Source organism: Equus quagga, chromosome 8 (assembly GCF_021613505.1).
Source record: "Equus quagga isolate Etosha38 chromosome 8, UCLA_HA_Equagga_1.0, whole genome shotgun sequence".
Lineage (NCBI taxonomy): Eukaryota > Metazoa > Chordata > Mammalia > Perissodactyla > Equidae > Equus > Equus quagga.
The window spans coordinates 107585677-107606241 of NC_060274.1; the positions used below are offsets into that span (position 1 = coordinate 107585677).

The 20565-nt window shown below is 42.9% G+C and overlaps 1 protein-coding gene across 1 annotated transcript in view; it reads left to right on the forward strand.

Moving 5' to 3' along the window:
• Nucleotides 1–20565, forward strand: part of SND1 (staphylococcal nuclease and tudor domain containing 1) — a 402639-nt gene that overhangs the window by 210372 nt on the left and 171702 nt on the right. Inside the window, exons 13-14 of the mRNA XM_046669618.1 lie at nucleotides 3861–3971; nucleotides 19151–19223. Coding sequence (XP_046525574.1) covers nucleotides 3861–3971; nucleotides 19151–19223 — 184 coding nt within the window. The remainder of the gene's footprint in view (nucleotides 1–3860; nucleotides 3972–19150; nucleotides 19224–20565) is intronic.

Here is a 20565-nt window from a genome sequence, read left to right on the forward strand (position 1 = left end):
AACTTTTCTGTGAGTTTGTTTCAAAATTACACATACACTGTTAAGTAATCTAGGTAATTGTGGACAGTTATCTGACCTATTATTGTATTGTTGGTTCCTTCCAATCTTGGGATGCTGGAGGGGTTAGGGATGGGAAAAGGCAGGCGAAAATGTGATCAGACAAATATAGCCTACCATAATTGAAATCTACCTTTTTTTTTTTTTTGAGGAAGATTAGCTCCAAATTAACATCTGCTGCCAATCCTCCTCTTTTTGCTGAGGAAGACTAGCCCTGAGCTAATATCCGTGCCCATCCTCCTCTACTCTATATGTGAGACGCCTGCCACAGCATGGCTTGCCAGGCAGTGCCATGTCCGCACCGGGGATCCAAACCGGCGAACCCTGGGCTGCCAAAGCAGAACATGTGCACTTTACTGCTGCGCCACCGGGCTGGCCCCAAAATCTACTCTTTGAGTCCTATTCTCGTGTATGGGCATAAAATACCTTTTCTCTGCATTGGCAGAATAGAGTACCTCATGGTTTCACAGATGTCTTATAATGAGAAAATATGAGCTTTTAGCAACCTGCTTGCTGTGGAAATGGGTGGGGAAAATGTCAACTGCATGGAGATCTTGTGAGAAAGCCTATATATGACACTTATGTTGCTTGTGTTTGTATCAGCAACACTGATCGTGCCTAATGGAAAGTGTTCACTTTTAAAAGAACCTAGATTTCTTTTTTAGTCTGGAGAAGCGTTTCAATCCCAGCACTAATTCTCTTTGTGTTTCTAGCTGATAGAGAGATGACTTGCTGTTAGACTTCCAAGGCTGTTAGGTCTCTTTTTGTATGCTGATTGTGAATTACCTGTTTGAGCCAGACCTGTGTAATTGGAGTAGTATTACTGATACACTCAAGAAAGCAGAACTTAGAAATTTGTCTAAAGCAGCATAATGTCATGGCACAGAATTTAATGTTCTCTTTTCTTACTGGGCAACTGATCAATACACCAGGGTTGGGTTCTGAGCTTTGGCCAGGGGGAATATCTCCTGACCTTTCATTAGCAGCCAAAAGAAATGAATGAGAGAGTCAAGTACATGGATCTAGGCTAATTCCATTTTCTCTCTCGCTTTCATTCTCTTTAAATTCAAGTCTTAGATAATGGGGAGAAAGAAAAAAGCTAGTAAGGCGTGTGGAAAGCTTTTGTCCCTAATTCTATGCTGGGCAAGCTTGGCTAATATATACTTAGGATAATAAATAACGTTCCAGTGCTATATTTCCAAAATGATTAGGTGTTTTTCTTACACTTCAAAGAGTATCTCAAATTTTTCAGGATGTCATAAAACTAAATTCAAAGAATGTGCTGTAATTTTACTACATGTAAAAATTTTTTTATCCTAAATGAGCTAAATAATTTCATTCAAAAAATACTTATTGTCTACTTTATGCAAAGTATTGTGCTAGACACTCGAGTCCAGAGCAAGGAAGATGCAGCCCTCACCCTCTCAGACCTCCTACTTTGGAAGGGAAGATAGACAATGAATTAATTGTAATGTGGTGTGATGAGTTATCATGGGGAGCATTCACCAAGAAGACAGTGCAGGTAATGTTATTCTTACATGCCTGGCTTGTAGTAAATGCCCAATAGTGATGGTTGTTATTATTTCGTGTGCTTTTACTCTCCTTACTGCCAAGCACCAGCACCACAAGTCTTCCTCCAGGAGAAATCTGTAATTAGGGATAAGAAGCAAAGAGAACATAACATGGCTTATACTCTAAGCTTTAGAGAAGGGAGAGAAAGGTAGTGAGCAGGTTGCGGAGCTGGTACTCAAGTCTTTAACTGGTCTGTAGACATTTGCTGAGAGGATATGGAGGGCAAGAAGCATGTAGGATGGGGAAGGATTGTGCCCTTGGCCCTCTGCTGGCCTTGCAGGTACTCCCAATTCTGTGAGTTGATTTGAGCAGCATTAACAGGGGTGGATCATTAAACATTGGTGCTATTTTGCTTGAAATTCTCTGACTTTTCATATGGAAGCTTATTTGTGTGAATTTTTCCTTGCCTGCTCTGTCATTCCAACTTTCTCCTCCAAACCCCATGTATTGACTGTAAAATGTCAGTGTGCAGTAATTCAAAATGCAATAACAAATATGTCTTTGTTCTTCTGGCATTTCAAATCACTAAGACATCTCAACCTGTCACAAGTAGCGTTGTCCCCCCCCAGTCTTCTCTCTGGCTCCTTGGTGGGTGGAGCCTCCCTCCTGCTCTTTTGGGGCTTCTTGGTTGACACCTTTAGTTGAAGTCTCACCGTATATCAACATCCACAGCTGCTGATTTGGGCTGTTGGCATTCTCCATGCTGCCAAACCCAGCTCTGTGATAATCACAGCATTTGCCAGCACGCTTATGTGGTGACTCAGGAGACAAGGTGGCCAGCAAAGCAGCCTCTTTGTGGGAGTGGATTTTGAGAAGTGCTAATTCCGTGGCAGTTTGGAGATATTAATATCATGCTGGCAGTAGATAAACAGGCAGCAGAGGGGCACATAATGAGAATCAGCCACAGCATCTTTTTCTCCTTTCTCTACCCGCACATATTTTTTTCTTCTTCTTTTAAAAAAATAAATCTCTGGGTTTTGATGAAGAGAACCCTTAAGTGGCTTAAACATGCACATTAGACTTGTTAGTCCGGCTCCCAACATCTCCACATCTGAGGTTCTGAGAATGCTAGTGTGTTCAGAGTTAACTACATTTCCAAACACTGAACCATAGCATATGGCACAGTAGCCTGTTGCTTACCATACCTCCTCCCTAAAGGGCAGCTAACCAGATGGTTTGAGTGGAGCCTTTGGTGTAATTATGACAGACCAAAGAAAGACATAACCACCGCTCTCTCCCAATAATGTCATGCCTCTTATGTTCTAGTACTTGCTACAGGTAATTTTTGAAAATTTGTTTTTGCAGTTTGATTGCTTCGTATCGAAGGTCCCTTTCCAGATTGGGGAAGACCCATGCAAAAATAGGCTTCATTAATTGTCTGAGAGTCATTTCCAGTGTGCTCTTCTCTAGTTAGTAGATGCAGGCCACTTACACTGGCACCTCTTTCTTGTTCTGGTGAAGAAGAGAAGATTCAGTGCATTTGAGAATTGCTTTAAGCAGAATTCTAATCCGAATATTCTCTTGCCCTAACAGGACTATTTGGAGTGTTGCTCCAAAACTGGTCTTCTCAGATTTTGTACTTTTTACTTTATTTGTTTCCCCATCTAGTGCCATTTTTTATAGAGAACTTCCGTTCCACCCCAGTACCTCTCTCCCACCCTCCCGCACCTCTTTCATAGCCTAGCTTTCTACAAGCCCCCTTTGAGGGGGTGACCCACTGTTGGGAGTTCTGAGAAGAAGAGAAGCTCTTTGAGTGTTGTGTTAAACCAACATTATTAACATTGCCAAACTGGAACAAGACATTTTGTAGTTACAGTATAGGCTAGAAAGGAGATTTTGAGAAATTTAGGTCATGCTTTTGTGTGTTTTGTTTTTTTATCTATGTGCCTGGTACTTCAAAGCAGACTTTCTTGAGGGTAGTGGCTTGTTTGTGATATTCTGTAAATAGCCCTGCCTAATGTGGGCTTTGTACAGATATTTTTGCTAGTTTTTATGTGTGGATTGATATAGCATCTGACTGTACTAACAGGAAAAATGCTGAGCTAAGGGACTTCGTTATTCCACCTTTGATTTGGATTTCTAGCTTAGCAACTCATTGGTCTTAAAGTCCTTGGCTTCTTCCTCCCCCTGCCAGGATGCGTTAAGACCTCCAGGTGCTAACTGTTATTATTTCTGTTGACTGAGCCCCATATGCACCTCTAGTGCTCACTGACCTATCTTTTCTGTTGCAGAAACATTGCAGAGGCTCTTGTCAGCAAAGGTCTAGCCACGGTGATCAGATATCGGCAGGATGACGATCAGCGATCCTCTCACTACGATGAGCTGCTTGCTGCGGAGGCCAGGTGAGTTGAATAATTATTAAAATGGACACACAGGGACGCACAGCCCCTTTTTTCTTTCCCACTATCCTGCCTATCTCTGAGTAAATGTGATGGAAAACAATACGCTGAGAAAGCTTGTATCCTTTTCTTATTCCAGTTTTTCCCCCATCAAAAGAGAAGGCTCACTCTGAACATGCTACCTAACCTTGATTAAGTATACTTGGGCCTCAATTTTTTTAAACCTGCAAAATAGGCATTTGTTAAGACATGGTATTCCTATGTAGATGTAAAATGAATCATAGATGAGAAAGTACTATGTAAGATATTTTTGCGATCACCCTGCTGTCATTTCCTGGGACTAGCAGTGAAGCCCAACTTATGCAGCGGGACATTTGCCTCAGGTTCTTACCTGCAGAGGCCTGTGCTCCCCCGCCCCTCCCTTTTATCACCTCTAGACCTTTTGTCATGCACAAAGGAAATGAAAACATTTATTAGGAAATGAGTTTTGGTTTCACACTTCTGACAGCTGGCAGGAGAGCATTTGAGAAGCCCTGTGACATTTTACTTTTGTCCTTCATCCCTGTGGCTGGTTGCCCCAAGGACATGCATACTGCTCAGCAGTATTTCTTACCAGTGACATTCTTCAAGGCTCTTACTCACAGAGACTTCTGTCACTGGGTGGTGCTGATAGTTGAGTGATTCCCAGACTTCCCAGGAAACAGAGCAAGAACTGAGCTGCTATTGCTCAGCTGACCCGGACAGCTCAACCGACTGCTTGGACTCACCAGAATATATCCCTTACTTCAAAGTGGTTGCAAGTGCTTGCCTCACTCAGCCATTTTTCTGTGACCTGGGATCTTTTAAGTTCTAGAAGTTTGGTAATTACCCGGTTATCCTCTGCATTAGAGGAGGAATAGTTTGGGCACATATTATCTATACTTCAGACTCTGTTGTCGCGATCACTTCTCTTCCTCTTTGGCCCAGAATATTCCCCTGATGTGTGACTTTTAGCTCTAACGCCATGTCACATCCTGATGGATAGAGCGTCTATAGACTGTCACACAGAATGTCAGCTAAGAAATCAGTCTGTCAGGCTGCTGTGAGTTTTTGGATTCTTTCTTGTGGGCTTTTCCCATTAGGCCCTGTATAGGATCCGATTCTTGAGCACAGAGAGTTCAGTGAAAACACCAGCATCTTTGGTTATTTAAGGCTCGTTATTGACCAGTATAAGATAAGATGATATAGAGTCCATAATCGGTGTTTCTCTTAATCCTTCCTCGCTTCCTCATTCTTCTCTCCCTGCCTTTATTATCACTAAGCCAGCTGGGCTGAAAGAGATGTGGCTTCACATCTCTAAATGCTATCTGATGATCTAGCTACTGTAGGAAATGGACAACGATTAGACTTACTTTAGTGGGATGTGGGGGGTGGCTCCCTGTTGGGTGTGCTCAGCCTTATCTGGTGGTGACTTGAAGAATAGGTTAAGCATTTCCAGAGTAGCAGGAGCACTTAGCAATACAGTGGGATCTAGACCCGGATTTTCCGCCCTGGGTTCACTCTGCCACTCCTGAATATTTCATTCTGACAGGCAGGTAAGCATGAAAGTAATTTGCGTAGCTGCTTTGGACAGCCAGGCCACAACAAACTCACTTATTACGCTATTGGAAGTAGCTGTGTTGTACTGTAACATTTAGTGAATATGCAAAGATAGTGAAATTTTTTAAATTTCAGGTTTTGAGGAAAAAACAGCGTCTTTAGTCTAGTGATCATTTTGAGCTGAAGTAACGTAACAAGATGCTTGCCTGCTAAAGCAGTGAGCGGCCTAGAGATAATTGTGTTGAGCCATTGCTTTCAGGCTGATGGTGGAAAAACTGGCTTCGGGGTCAGTGCACTGTTGCAGGTTGAGTAAATGGAGAGAAATTAACTACTTCCTCAAGCCTCTGAGGCTCTGCCGTAAGACAGTAGAGGCCTCATAAAGGATTAGGAGAAATGGCCAGCATGAACTGTGAGTGAGTGAGTCTTCCTTTGGAGCAGTATTGTCACTGAGCCCCAGGGTGGTGGCCCCAGGGCCGTCTTCTAGATGGTGATACTCAGCGAGGTGAATTAAGGTCCGAGAAGTACTGGGACCACCTGTCAGATAGGAATGGTGGTTTTGTAGCCATTAAAAAAATATTTTCAGTGCAGGATGTACTTTTTTTTTTTAATGGTAAAGTTGACGTCACTTCAAGACCACCTATTTTCTGACACACTGCTTTATTTTAGTTTCCCTTCGGTTTGAAGCACTCCATTCCCCCATACACTCCTCATGTTCCCTTAGCATTCTTACTTGATTCTGTCACATTCCAGCCTGTCAAAGCTCTTTGTACATGCTGCTTCTGCCCCTTGTCCTACCTGTCTGTTGAATACTATCTGAATTTAGGGCTGTTTTTCCCTAGATAGATTTGCTGTGTTTTTTCCAGTTGAACTCTGCCTTGTAATTTTATGCCCCTGTCGATGCAGTTCCTCCACCTCCCAGCTTAGTGTCCTCTGCAGATCTCATTAGCGAGTTGTTTCACTCCTTTCCTGGGCCCTGAATAGAACCCTAAACAAGAATGGCCTTGGTGTTGACCCCAAGGCTCTCACTGCATGGACTGTCACTTAACTGTCTTTTGTTTATCATCCTTCAGCCCCTTTTTAATCTTCAGTGATTGTGTACTGAACCAAGCCAATTTGAATTCGTTTCCCAAGTAGAATTTCTTGAGGTACTGTATCGAATGCTTTAGCAAAGGCCACATTAATAACATCTGCTGCATTCATAGCACTCAGTCATCCTGGAACTCTGGGTAAATAATAAGTGGATGAAGGGAACATAGCAGGGCCAGCATTTCCTGTAGTCCTTCCCCACAAAGGTGTTGATTCCAACAGATTTCCTTGTGCCTGACCCCTGGGTACCTGTTTTTCTCTCAGGTTATCACTAGTGATATCGGCAGTGGGGCACAGTGCTCTTCCGTTGACTTTGCTTTCCAGAGCACTGCTTGGCCATTAATCCTTTTAGAGAAACATTGTAAGCTTTGGGGAAAGGGCAGCCTGTTAACTCAACTGACTTCTCGGGTCAGCGCAGCTGCCTGCCTAGGAGTTGATGAGCTTTCTCAGGGCTCTGCGGCCGTTGCTTCCTCTGCAAGGGGCATGATCTGCCAACCTTTCTCAGATCATCTGCTGGGAGCTCAGGGAGTGAGGCGTTATGCACGCGTTGGGAGACCAGGTGAGACAGAAGAGGAGGAAGAATACCAATTTGCTGTGTGCCTACTGCTTTCAAGCCTATCCACCTGCCTGCCAGAGGCAAGCTCATACCACCTCAGCAGCCCTGTTCAGTGTGCTGACCCTTCAACGCTCCTTCGTTCGGATGCCTGCCTGCTTTGGGGAAACCCTCGTTATACCTCAGCTACGTGGCACATCTCCAGGAAGGCACATCTTTTTTGTTTAAAGGATAAACAAACCCCTAATTCCCAGCAGGTGGCCTTCCTTTCCCACTCAGTTGTCTATCATCGGCTGCCTCCTCCCTCCTTACCTTGTGTCCTGGAAAGATAAGCTTTGGGCATTTTTGCATGTACTCTCAGGCCTTGCTTCTCTCATGGGCTCCATTGAAAAGCCATTGATTTTGTCCCAGGGTGCTGAGAGCTCCAGGGTATGCACTCCATCTTTTTAGTAAAAAGAACTTAGGTGCAACTGACCCACACTTCTTGGTGACACTCCTGAACTGGGTCCTCCCTTTTAGGGGCATCATATGGGCTCCTTTGGGAGTTTGACACATCGTTTCTTTTCTGTACCACCATAATTTTTCATCCCCATGTTGACTTTCCAACATTTTCGATTCTCGTTTTCAGTATCTCAGTCAGCTGGCCAGCTGCGTTACTTGTCTTGATGAGTGTTCTAAACTTACGGTGGGGCTTTTGACTCCTTCACAGAATCTCTTGTCTACCCTCCGGGGGTATGTCCAAGATACTGAGTCATTATTGGGACCCTCCTTATTTTCTAAGGTGGTGTAAAATCTCTCATCTGCTTTATGCTATGTAGTGGGTATAGCACATCCAGTTTGATTTTAAACAGGCAGAATGTGACTTTCCTAAGCATTCTAGAGGTTTTCCCAGTGGGCTTTTGTTATGGGCACTGAAGACGAGCTGGCAGTGCTTGGAGTCAGATCAAAGCCTGGGTCTGTGCCTTGTTTTCCTTGGACATTCAGACCTGGAGGATATCATGTGTGTGCATTCCCCTAAAGCTACCAATAACGTTTCTTTTTTCAATGTAATATTTTAAGGTTTTGTAGAAACTGGTAGAATCTGTGGTTCATTGCAGACAAACACAGAATTTATGTTCAGAAGTTGGGGCTTTATTCCTTTAAGGTACCTTTAGTTCTAAGATTTTGTGATTTCAAGATAGGATGTATATATTCAGAAAAGAAATTGATGCCTCAGCTTGACTGGGAAAGCAATTGTATTGAACCATCTAGTGTCTGAGCACATTTAAATACATTTAGATTCATTCTGGACATACATAATGAGGTTAGGGTTATCTCGGGAGAAGAAAAAAGGGCAGGATCTCTTATCTTTTCGTGTGCATTCTCTTTCTTGCCAGGCACACTGCAGATTAAGAAGACTCTGGTGTTGAGTTTGCGAGGCAAGCATGAGCCTGCCCCCATCTTAGCTCTGGCTTGGCTCCCGTCTTCACAGTTCCTGCAGAGACACATTTTTCTGATTGAGCAAACCTTGCAACATCCCCTTTCTTTAAAAACAAAAACCACCAACTAGTGTTCCTGCCTTGCTGACTTCTGCATCTCCAGTCTCCAGACCTTGTAAACAGCAGTCCTTGATTAAAATCCTATCAAATTTCTCTTGCTTTTACCCATTGGAGTTGACAGCGCCCTCCCTACTGTAGACTTCTCTCCACATGAACTTCTAGGAAATCTGTGCTGGCATTTCCATCACAGACTTTGATCAGAAGGCTATAAGCTCGTTGGTAACTCTTTTTATAGGGTCCTTCCTATCTGTATCTTCAATTAACTGGCATTTACAATACTGGTTATGAATGAAATGTGAAGACTTAACCAGTACTTTCTGTTGCTAAGTTAAAACCTTTCACTTTAGGACTCTTAAATGGAAGAGGTCAGCACTGCTGGCTTGACACAGTTCTGATTTGTTAAATGCCTTGATAAAAAGCAGGTTTCATCTCCATACCAATCCAGTGAGAAAATTGGTGTCGAATTTGTGTGTTTTGAAATTTTAAAACTAATATATCCTATAACAGTGTATAGATTACCTAAGTTAACCAGTTCTCCAAGAAAACAAATCATTCGTCTCTTAGGAACAGTTCAAGGCTGGTTTATCTTGCATATGATGGCTTTGCATTCATCTCTTTATTCTCATTTTCTTGAGTGTATCCTGGGTCCCAGGCATTGGGGATAATAGTGGTGAAGAAAAAAGATAATAGACTCAAGCTTTACAAAGCATGCAATCACAAAGGGACAGACATTAAATAACTTTAATAGTACCTCTGGATATTGCTATTTTTCCTGTTTCTTCTCTTTTCTTACCTGTTTTCTTAGCCCCTCCTGTTTTTTCCCTCTGTGGTAACACTGCCTGCCTTATATCTTTTTTATTCCACCTCTCATTTCTATTAAATTTTCTCTTGAGAGCTTCTCCCTGAAATTCATCTCTTCCATCTAGCCTCTGTTCTTATCTTCTCAGTAGTTTAATGGTACAGCTTTAAATAAACCAAGATTTTTCACTTTCAATCTAATGACCTCAAGAAGTGAAAATTCTCTTTAAATAAAACTAGATCCTGCTGAATACTGTTAAAAACAGATCTTTAATTTGAAGTTTTTCTCTTCACTGTGTAATCATAGATTCCTGTAACACCAGGGTGTACTGTTGGATTTTTAGCCCAAGCATCATAGAAAGCTGGAGTTAGGTGAATTATCATCTGCCCTCTTCACCCAGCTGCCTTACATCATGCCAGTACAGGTTGGAAGCCAGCACAGAGAAAGGAGGCCGTTCTTTCTCTTCAATATCCTAATTGCTTGCTTTCTTTAACCCTGGAGTTACACATCCCACTACATTTTGGGCTTGCAGTTGGGTGTCACAGTCAGGAGGTTGTTAATAGGATTCAGCACGTGTCGGTGGGGCTGGGGGTTGGGGGGTGGTTCACTGTTGGGGAGTAGGGTAGATCAGCTATTGCAAGTGGGTATGATAACAGGAAAGTATTAAAAGAGCTGGTGTGGGGAAGTGATTTGACGATACAGCTGAATGTGGGGAAATTTAGCTTCTCCCTTTCTTTGGAAAAGATGATGCACTCAAACATCCAAATAGCAGTAATCAATCTGCATTTAAGGCAGCACAAATGGCCACTTCTGGAGAGCTGTATAATGTCTCCATTTCCAAATAGTTTTCTCCTTCAGGATATTAAGAGGATCTGTTCACTCTCTTCATCCTATCCCTCTCTTCCCTTCCCACCCCCGGTTCCTCCTGATAGAACTTAAGCTGTGAGACTTATCTTGATGACGAGTGTGAGGGCTTTGGGGTGAACTTAGAATCCATTAGGTTTATCTGCCACGTTGCATACAAAGCTATGGGTAGTTCTGCAGGTCATGGTCTAATAATGAACTTGTAGTAAGAAATCCTCCCTGCCTGATCTTTTCTGTAATCTTTAGTCTGCACTGGTTGTATTCCTTCAGCGGAGGTCATTCTATACTAACCTTCCTAGATGATTTGGTTTTTCAGTCTCCCATTCCCCACAGATTAGCTGCAATCATTTATCTGCCCAGAGCAGCTTGTCCATTCTCTTCCATCTCACTGTTCCCTTGAGTAAGAGGTTTTTGCTCCTTTCACGCAACCCCTAAATACTTGAGGTTTCAAAATACATTTGAAGATTATCATACTGGGAATGTAATTTTAATCCATAATAAGTTGTGACAGTAAAGTGATAACACTTGACCCTTGACTCTTTTGAACGTGTTACAACTTGACTCCCTAAACCAGTGGTTCTCAAAGTATGGTCCTCAGACCAGCCTCATCATTGTCTCTTGGGAACGTGTTCAAAATGTGAATTCTCAGGTACCCCTAAATCTACCCCCACCCCAGACTTACTGAATCAGAGACTCTGGAGTTGAGTCCCAGCAATCTCTTTTAGCATATCCTTCAGGTGATTCTGATGCACACTAAAATTTGAAATCACTGCCCTAAACAATTGCTGACCACTGTGAAACAAATCAAAATGTGTGTCCTTTTCTGGCAGATTAATCATCTTTGTTATAATTGGAATTACAGTCATGATTATAAGTAATGGAGAACAAGCCATGGAATGGACTAGCTTTAGACTTCTGTCCTACTAGGGCCTTCCCTGTGGTCACAGCCACACTTGTTCCCAGCAAGCCAGCTGAACAGCTCTTTATTCCCTTTGACTCTCGTCTCCATCCCCTTCCTCATGCTCTCTGCATTCATGCCTCCTTAATTTGATTTCTTTTGAGTAGCCTCCCCCAGCTCTTGGCTAATTTAATGTGAAATCATGAGTGTTGCTGTGCTTGCTTGGTTTTGCTCATCTGCAATGTCAGGTGGCCGAGTGGGTTGGAGAGTTGAGTCTCCATCATGGATATCCCTCTGCTACTTTTCCACTAATCCTCGGACTTCTCTCAGGGCTGTAGTTTGAATAATTAATCATTGATACACCAATGTGCAGAATGTTATAGCTACCATTAAAGAAGAAATCAGCTTTATAAGTTTTCTTTCATTTGCAGGATTCTTTGCATCTAAATTTCTTGGAAACTCTCTTGTGCGTTTCTGTTTTATCTGAAGCTGCCCCTGAGGCCCCCTCCAGCTTTTGGCCCAGAAGTTGAAAAGGATTACTTCCCATTCTTCTTGCTTCTGCATCAAGTTCAGAGAGCCAGATCTCTAGCAGATGGCAGTAAATCTTTTCAGGCAAGGTCTCAGTCAGTGTAGCTCACATTGGAAAAACCATTTCCAAACAGTAAGTCTGTTGCTTTTCACTCAGAAGACACATTAAGATTTTCTCTGATTTGCTCATGTTACAGTAACAAATATTTTATCAGGTAGATTGGGGATAAAAACCAAAACACACTGTCTATTGGGGATTTAGATGAGCATGTAAATAGTTTCAAATATAATTGTTGGAGTAGAAATATAAATGGGTATCTCGGCCGCATGGGGAAGGAACACCTAAATCAAACGGGTTTCCACAAGTAGAGTCCTTGAGGCAAGACATAGTCTGTCTGGTTTGCCTTGGGAAAGGAAGATGGAAAACAGAATACTGCTTTGTTGCAGAGCCACTTCTGTGAATTTATCCTAAGGAATAATTTGCAAGGCACCCAACAGTTTTTTAAAAAGTTATTCCTTGTGGCATTGTTGGTAATACTAAGAAGTATTATATTTGCATAAATATCTAGCAATAGAGGATTGGTTAAATTATGGAATATAATTTAACATCCATATGATGGATTTACTGTGCAGCTATTAAAAATGATGTTAAAATTAATAACATAAAGGAAGTGTTCATTTAGTTATTGCTTCTGGGTGAGGCAAAGAGGCCAAACTTTTTCCAGTTTTCTTAAAGTATAAGTGGGAAGATATGTGTATATGCGTACTCAGAAGTTATGTTAATGATGCTTTTATCTTGGAATAGAATTAGTGATTGTTTCCCTAGATTTTTTTCCTGATAGCCCAGTATTGGCTTTGTGATGAGGACGTGGAAAGTTATAAAACCAATGCAGTTGAGGCAGTTTTGAACTATCATTGCATCTAATTTCACCTTTCTGAGACCTTGTCCTTTCAAGAAGACTTTAGACTGATAGTGACCATTTCTACCTATTTCTCCTTCGGTCCTCATCTGGGACAGTGGAATTTGCTTGTGTTTCCCATTAATCTAGCATTGTGATGCCTCTTCTCCACTTGTTCTCTGCCACGCAACTCACTATTTTCCCCCTCTTACCTAAGCACTGTAGATCTGTTATGACACCCTAGCACAATAGCATGTGTCTGCATTTCTTCTCATATTAGTTTTAGATGAGATGATAGCCTAGAGGTCTTTGTTATTTGCCTCACTGCCTCATAATACCTACTGGCTCATTAGTCCACCCACCTCCCCTTGACTGTAGGACTCAATTTCCTCATTTCCAGTCTGTGTGCTCTCCATCTTATCGGTAATTCTGACTTCATTGAAAATGCAGCTGCGTGATCTTAGCACCCCCACCTACCATTCTGCACCTGTGCCTGCTCTGTATCTTATTTTGAGTGTCAGGACTCCGTTGCTTCCTCCCCTGCCAAGGAACCAGTAGAAAGCCCAAAGGAATTGTTTACTACTGCTGTGTTTCGTTGCTGTCTGTATTTGGTTGATGCTGAAACACCGCGTTCATCAGTGCAACCTGAAACAGAGTCTGAGAGGTGCTTTAGAAGTGTAGCAAGTTATTCACTCTTCGTTTTGCTTTTTAATCTTTTCTGTTAGAATTATTTTCCTTTCTCCTTAGTCGATTATCCTGCATTGTCTAGTAGGTCTTTTTTAAAAACCTGCCACTTGGCTCTATTTCATTTATGGTGGTCAGAGCTTTGCTGCCACTCACTGCCACTCAGGTCCTGCCCATCTCCTCTGGCTCTCGGAGACTTGAGGAGGGGAATGTGAGGCTTTTCTTCGTGATGCAGTTGTGCTTCTACCCAGAGGTCAGGCTTTAAGCTCTTCTGCCTTGTACCATTCCAAATGCTGAAGCCAACATGGCTGAGACCTGGAGCTTGTATCCTGAAACTGTGTCTCCAGGAAGCCAGCAAGCCTCCGTCTTTTGCCCTGCAGTCACTTTGGCATTGTCCGTGTCTCGGATTTGAAGTGTTTTCAGCGATCTGCATTAGTCACCAAGCATTTGTTCAGCTTTACTAGGCACACCGTAATTGAACTAGGTGACCCTGAGGTTTTATAACTGTGTGACCATAGTTCTGTGTTGAATACCATAACAAATATTAAGGACAGAATCCCAATCCTCAAAAGGCCTGCAGTCTAGCTATAGAAATAAAGATTAACACATGATACAATTTGAAAATAATATATTGTAGTTTATAATTCATACTGAACTGAATGATACACATGTGCATGCACACACATTTATCTATAAGTATATATATAATTCTACCATTTCAAAGTAGCACATGGATAACTCCCAGCATCCAAAGTGCCCCTCGTCTAGGACCCTAGATCAAGAAATCTTGACGTGACAGCTATTTTAGGATTGTGGTGAGGTTAAGGCTACAGGTAACCTATCATTCTTTTCATTCTTTAGTGTGGACCTGGAAGGACATATATAGTGAATAACTTGCATGTGTGGGGCATGGAAAAAATGGACCTAATTGGATTAGAAGGAGTAAGGTGGAAATCTTGTGCAGATATAAACTGGGATCACATGGTAGAGGCCCATGAAAGCCAAGCATTATAATTTCCACTTGATCTCACATGCTGGTGGTCTTTGCTATGCGTATATGTAAGGGAACAAAATGATGAAATGGATTTTTATGGAAAAGTCATGCAGCAGTGGTGTGCAGTATCAAAAGGATTGAGTGAATTTAGTTAAAATCTTCCTGATGTTATTTTGGAATAAATTGGCCAAGGCCTGGCCCAAGAGGGTTACAAAAGAGCCGGGTGAGTACAGTTAGGAAGGAAGGAAGTTTTAGATGTAGGTGCTAAAGCAGAAGCAGAGTTAAGGGCCATTTGGGTTCCTAGTTACCAAGAAAAGATGGTTACCAAGAAAACGTTGTTAAGGGAAATTATGGACAAAATTACGGATGCAGGGGCTGCATAGCCTCCCTTGCCTCATCTTTTCCCTTCTTCCTCTGCATTGCATGTCATTTCTGCTTTCCAAGCCTTTATTTTCTTTAGATCCCTTTTATGAATGAAGGTACTTCCTTTTGTGAAACTCTGGAAGTTCCTATTCCCCAGAAGAATTCTCATATATAATTCTCCTACCATTTCAGAATAGTTCATAGACACTCCCTGGCTCCTATGTGAAGCTGACTTATGTCCCCAGGTTAAGAATTACTGAGATGACAACTACTGTATGATTGGGGTAAGGTTAGGTCTACCCATAAATCCTTTGACTTTCTTTGTAAACACAAAAATATTTGTTCAAAATAACTATCTACCATCATTGAATTGGAATTAAGATCATGGCCTGTTTGTTGGCACAAGATAAACTGATGACATACAGTGTCAGTCGTGCTAAGGTGTGTGCCTTGGAGAGGGTTGGTTGTTAAGTTTTTCTGCCTGAACAAGAGAAACCAAAACCTAAGGGGAAACTATTCCTTTGCATATAGGGTGCTGAGATCCTAATCCTGTCGTGCTGAGGCAGTAGGGGTGATCTCACTTAAACAACATCCTTACTTGGCTTTGCATGGTTGATGGCTTTATCATTTAGTGGGAAGGCACTAGCATCTCATACAGGAGAATTGCAAACATTTAAAGAAAGAAAAGTGTTTTCCAATGATCTGGATCGGGTTCTTCTCCCACAGTGTAGCTTCTAGAAGCAACCTAGAAAGCTCAGTTTTCATCCCTCATCTGCCTTGTTACCTCTTTGTATGGTGGTGGACATATACTCACTTTTCCTGGCTGGTGATGATTTCTGTCCATTATTGACACCACTGCTCTTTGCCATCTTTGTACTGCTGCTGCTTGGAGAAGAAAGCCTCTGAGAGGAGCAGGCTGTGTTCTGCCCCACTGCTTCCTTTCTCCTGGCAGGCCTGAGCACCAGCCTGCCTTTGTGGGAAAGCAGCTATTAAGCAGACACAGCAGGAGAAGTTTAGAAGTCAGGCGTTTCATTCCTTGCCTAATGAAAAGGGATGTTGAGCTGTGGTTGCAGCCTGCAGAGAGAGGAGTGTGGGGAGGGGAGTTGGTGTCTGCTCTGTGGAGCAGGTATCAGTGGAAGCAAACCTCGTACCTGACTACCCTCCCAGAGCTCAAAGAGGGAGCTAGCCAAACCTGGCCCAGAGAAACTGGGTTAGGTAAGATGCAGGGGAAACCCCACTGAGAAGTAGTGACAAGGTAGCAGAACCTGGATCTCCACTTTTTTATTTACCATACATACAACTGTTAGTAGGCAGTCATGTCATATATGTGTATAGTCCTGGAACAAAGATGAATGTTCCCTTTGGCAAAGAACGTGGCAGTTCCACCACTCTTGGTGTTTGCTCATTACCTCTGTGAGATACGTGCATGAATTTCTACACTGGGCACTTCCCCCAGATACTCTCAAGGAGGTGAAGCTCTTGTTGTGGCATCAGCCTTGGGTCAGGCTGAAGCGGTTTTCTGGGGACGGCTCACTCGGGGTCATTGCATCAGTAGAGAAACAAGAACCAGAGCAGCCTCGGCACAGGGAAGGGGGGACCCAGCTAAACTAGGCCATTTAGCTAATTTCTCAGACTAAATTTTCTCACTGTTTAGTCCAGGTCTGGGGTACTATTCACACTTCAGAGTGCTTCCTACGTGGGCATTATTTGTACTTAGTATTTACAAATTATAAACTTTCAATGTTGCCTGTATTTTGTTAGGAACTAATAATTGCTATTTCTCAGTTTATATGTATGATGTTATAATGCTGCTTTCTTGTTGCCTCCTGTATATGCCTGAAATTGATCTAATTTAGCAATCATATCTAAAGTATGAAAAGATGAAGTCTTTGAACAGTTCTCCAAAATGTATGCCTGAATGCAAATAAGTATTTGATAATATCCTTTTTAGGAATAAGGTAGAGAGCGTAAATAAGTTTTTCTTTTTAACATTAAGAAAATTTTAAAGAATTTGGTTGTTTTTAAATGTTATATGTACAGTATTATCCATGTTTTCTGGTTCGGGGTATTGGTTTTTGTTCCTTTAGATAGCATGTTTAATCTTGGTTAAGTCCTGAGTTTCTGCTTATGGCACCGAGCTACTCTGGGGTCACAGAAAGAAAGCAGAATGTTAGTTTACCACCTCACTGCTTTTGCCTTGAGAACCTCTGTTTTCTGACTTACTGCTCAGGCCATGTTCTTTTTTTCCTCTTGGTATATGAGACGCTCTCCAGCCCCCAGGAAAAGCCACGGGTTCAGCAGTGCTCTCACATGAAACCGTCTGTTTGTAGGGCAGGTCCATTTATTTTGGTTGTCCTTGTTGTTAGAAGAGGATAAGGCTATCGGCGTTTTGTGCCCCCAGAGGCTGTGCAGAAAGCTTGGCAGGCCTCACCCTGAAGAAGGCGAGTTACAGTCGGGATGGCAGGAGCTTGCCTTGCCTCACAGAGGCTTCATTTCCAAGGCTGTTCCTTCGAGTTTATGGCTGCAAAATGGGGAGACCCTGTTGGTGGCAGAGGAGGCTGTAGAAACAGGGCACGGGCAGATGAATGCAGGGTTTCGGGAGGCGGGAGAGTTGGATCTGCGGTTAGCTTGCAAATCCCAAGGGACCAGGGACCAACCTTGAAAACCAGCCCTGGTCTGTGATCATTAACAGGCTCCGTGAATGATCAATCACTGGAGTAAGCTGTGAAAGGAAAAATTCTGACCCATTTGCAATTTCTAAAGCTGATTGAAGCCTTTGCTTCAAATTCAGGAGGAACTGTGGGTTCAAGGGGCTTGAAGGTGCAGTTCAGATCAGAGTGAGCATATGATATACATTTTTTTTTCTTGTTAATTCTGCACTTTGATTTCTTACTCTTACCATGGAATGGAAACTAGATAGTAAGGAAAGCGTTTGTTTGTTTCTGAAGAGAAGGCACTTCAGATCAGTTAAGTGAGAGATGGATCCCCTGGGATGGAGGGAGTGGTGAGCAAAGGATGAGAAAGACCTGAGCTCATAAGAAATACGACCGCACCACTTTGCACTAAGCAACGCCCAGCCAGTTTGGTTTGTGAGTTTGATTTAAAAAGTTAGGACCCTTGGGGCCAGCCCGGTGGCGCAGTGGTTAAGTGCACACGTTCTGCTTTGGCGGCCCGGGGTTCACCGGTTTGGATCTCACGTGCGGACATGGCACCACTTGGCAAGCCATGCTGTGGTAGGCGTCCCATATATAAAGTAGAGGAAGATGGGCACGGATGTTAGCTCAGGGCCAGTCTTCCTCAGCAAAACGAGGAGGATTGGCAGCAGTTAGCTCAGGGCTAATCTTCCTCAAAAAAAAAAAAAAAATCCAAAAGAAACACCTGCAGAGTAGTGTCCTCTACTTCTGGTCGTCAGGTAAGAGCCTGAGGAGGAAAAAGTAGGAGTGTGGCTGCTGGTGTGAGAGTCTGACATGTTGACCCTGATCTGGGCGGTTTTCTCTACCCTTTCTCTGAAATTTGGAAACCCTAACAAGTCTAGTTAGCAGAGCAGGTACACCCCTGAATCTCTCTCAGTCTCAACACAAAAATGTTCCCTGCTTGGGTCTGCAGGCTCGCAGGCCACTGGAAGGTCTGTGTCTAAGAGTGGAGTGACTTAGTGGTTCACCCTTTGATTCTGTGGTCCTTCATCGGTACAGGAGTTCAGACCTAGTGATGCTTTGGCTTCTGTCTTGAAGCTACCGCTCAACAGATGAGGAGATAAAAGGTGGGAGATTGGAGCAAACCACCCAGTGGTCAGGTGTGTGACGGAGTCCCAGAGTCCCCTGCTAAATCCACTGTTACTATAACCTGAGACCATCGGAAATGAGGCTTAATGTCACTTATGTAGCCTTTGCTAATTTTTCCCCCTCCTGTTAAATGACTTTTCTGTACAATATTGCTTCATTCAGGGTAACTTATCTTTTTACCTGGGAGGAACTTATTTCCATTAGAATTGGAACACTAGCTACATATTTTGCATTTAAAATGTTTCATATGAATAAACGCAGAAAGAAACATTATTACTTCTGTTTCTTAGGAGTGTGCTCTTCCAAGTGATTCTTCTTTTTGTGCCTGGAACAATGCCTTTAATTTGGAAACAAGTTTGAGAGCTCTGTCTGATTACCAGGCACACTGTTAGCTGAAACTAGCAGCCAAGTACTGGTAACTGGGCTCAGGAGGAGAGCAGGCCGCGTCCCTCCACCAGATACTCCTGCAGAGCCTGGCTGCTCAGGACTGTGCGCTGTGCCTTGTGTAGTGACAGCCCGCTGTGAATGACCACTCTTCTCACCCCCTTTTCCCACCCTCCCACCCCGTCCCAGTGTGATTTGTATTTTAATCGGGTTTTTTCTTCTTCCTTTACAGAGCTATTAAGAATGGCAAAGGATTGCATAGCAAGAAGGAAGTGCCTATCCACCGAGTCGCAGACATATCTGGGGTGAGTCGTGTCCCTGAATAGAGCTCTGTGGCTCAGAGGTGCCAAGAGCTTGGCTGCTTATTCACCAAAGGACTTAAGCTTATGTGTTTTCTGTAGCTTGTTTGTTTTCAGGCACTGAACGTGAATTTTTCCAGAGTGGCTGCTTATGCATCTATGGAGATCCTGTTTTATATTCTGGAAAAAGCAGAATTCAAACTAGGACCTAAAACCTCCTTCTGTCTCTTCACCTGAACTCTTACTGTGTTGCTTTTCCATTTTTTAATTGTTGTGGATTAGAAGGTATTTCTTCCTAATTGTATTTTTAAAAGACCTCTTGTTTTTGGGTGTGTTTGGTTTGGTTTGGTTTTTTTTGCTGAGGAAGATTTGCCCTGAGCTAACATCCATGGCAATCTCCCTCTGTTTTGTATATCCATCGCCGTCACAGCATGGCCACCATCTATCATGTAGCTCAGCACCTGGGAACTGAACCCAGGCCCCTGAAGCAGAGTGTACCCAACTTAACCACTAGGCCATGGAGCTGGCCCCAAAATACCCTTTCTTAATCCTTGTTTAATTCTCACTATGACTGGAGAGTCTTAATGGAAAAAGGTCAAGTATAGATTTTAGGACAAGTTTAAGAATTATAATTTCCTCATGCCTTCTTTTCCTCTAGTTCCCTCTGCATGGGAGAAATGTGTAAGCATCCTTTGAGCTAATAGATATAAATGATATAAAAGGATGGAGGATGCAGATACTTTTTTGAGCTCTGAAAAGACTATGTCCAAATGACTATGTAGTGATTAGGATGTTACCCTTGCACATTTAGGATCTCTTCTGGCTTAATAGGTACCTTTGTTAGTTGAGAGGGTTTAGTCATTAATTCAACAAGTATGTGAGTGCCTACTGTGCCTGGAACTGCTCTAGGCACTAAGAATATAACAATGAACAAAACTGATAAATTCCCTACATGCAAGTGGGAAAGGGAGACAATAACAGTGGGCAGTGTCAGGGAGCAGCAACTGCTATGGAGAGAAATAAAACCAACTTAGGCACAGTGAGTGCTTCAGGCCTTGATTTTCATCGGGTGCCCAGGGAAGGCTCGTTGGCTGGCTCATCAATTCACCCCGTTCCTGGGGCATGCACCATCCATTTCAACTCCCCTAGTCACTAACGGTTAAGGAGGGGATCCAGGTCATGTGTAGGGAGGACCACATAACCCTGGGGAGATAACAGAGAAAGGGCTAGGAAATCTTAGCTCAGACACTTGGGAGCTTGCCTTGGGCACCAAGAAGAAAATGCTACTGTAAACAAAAGCTTCTAGACCTCAGCCTAGCCCACAGCAGTGATGAATTAGAGTGTATTA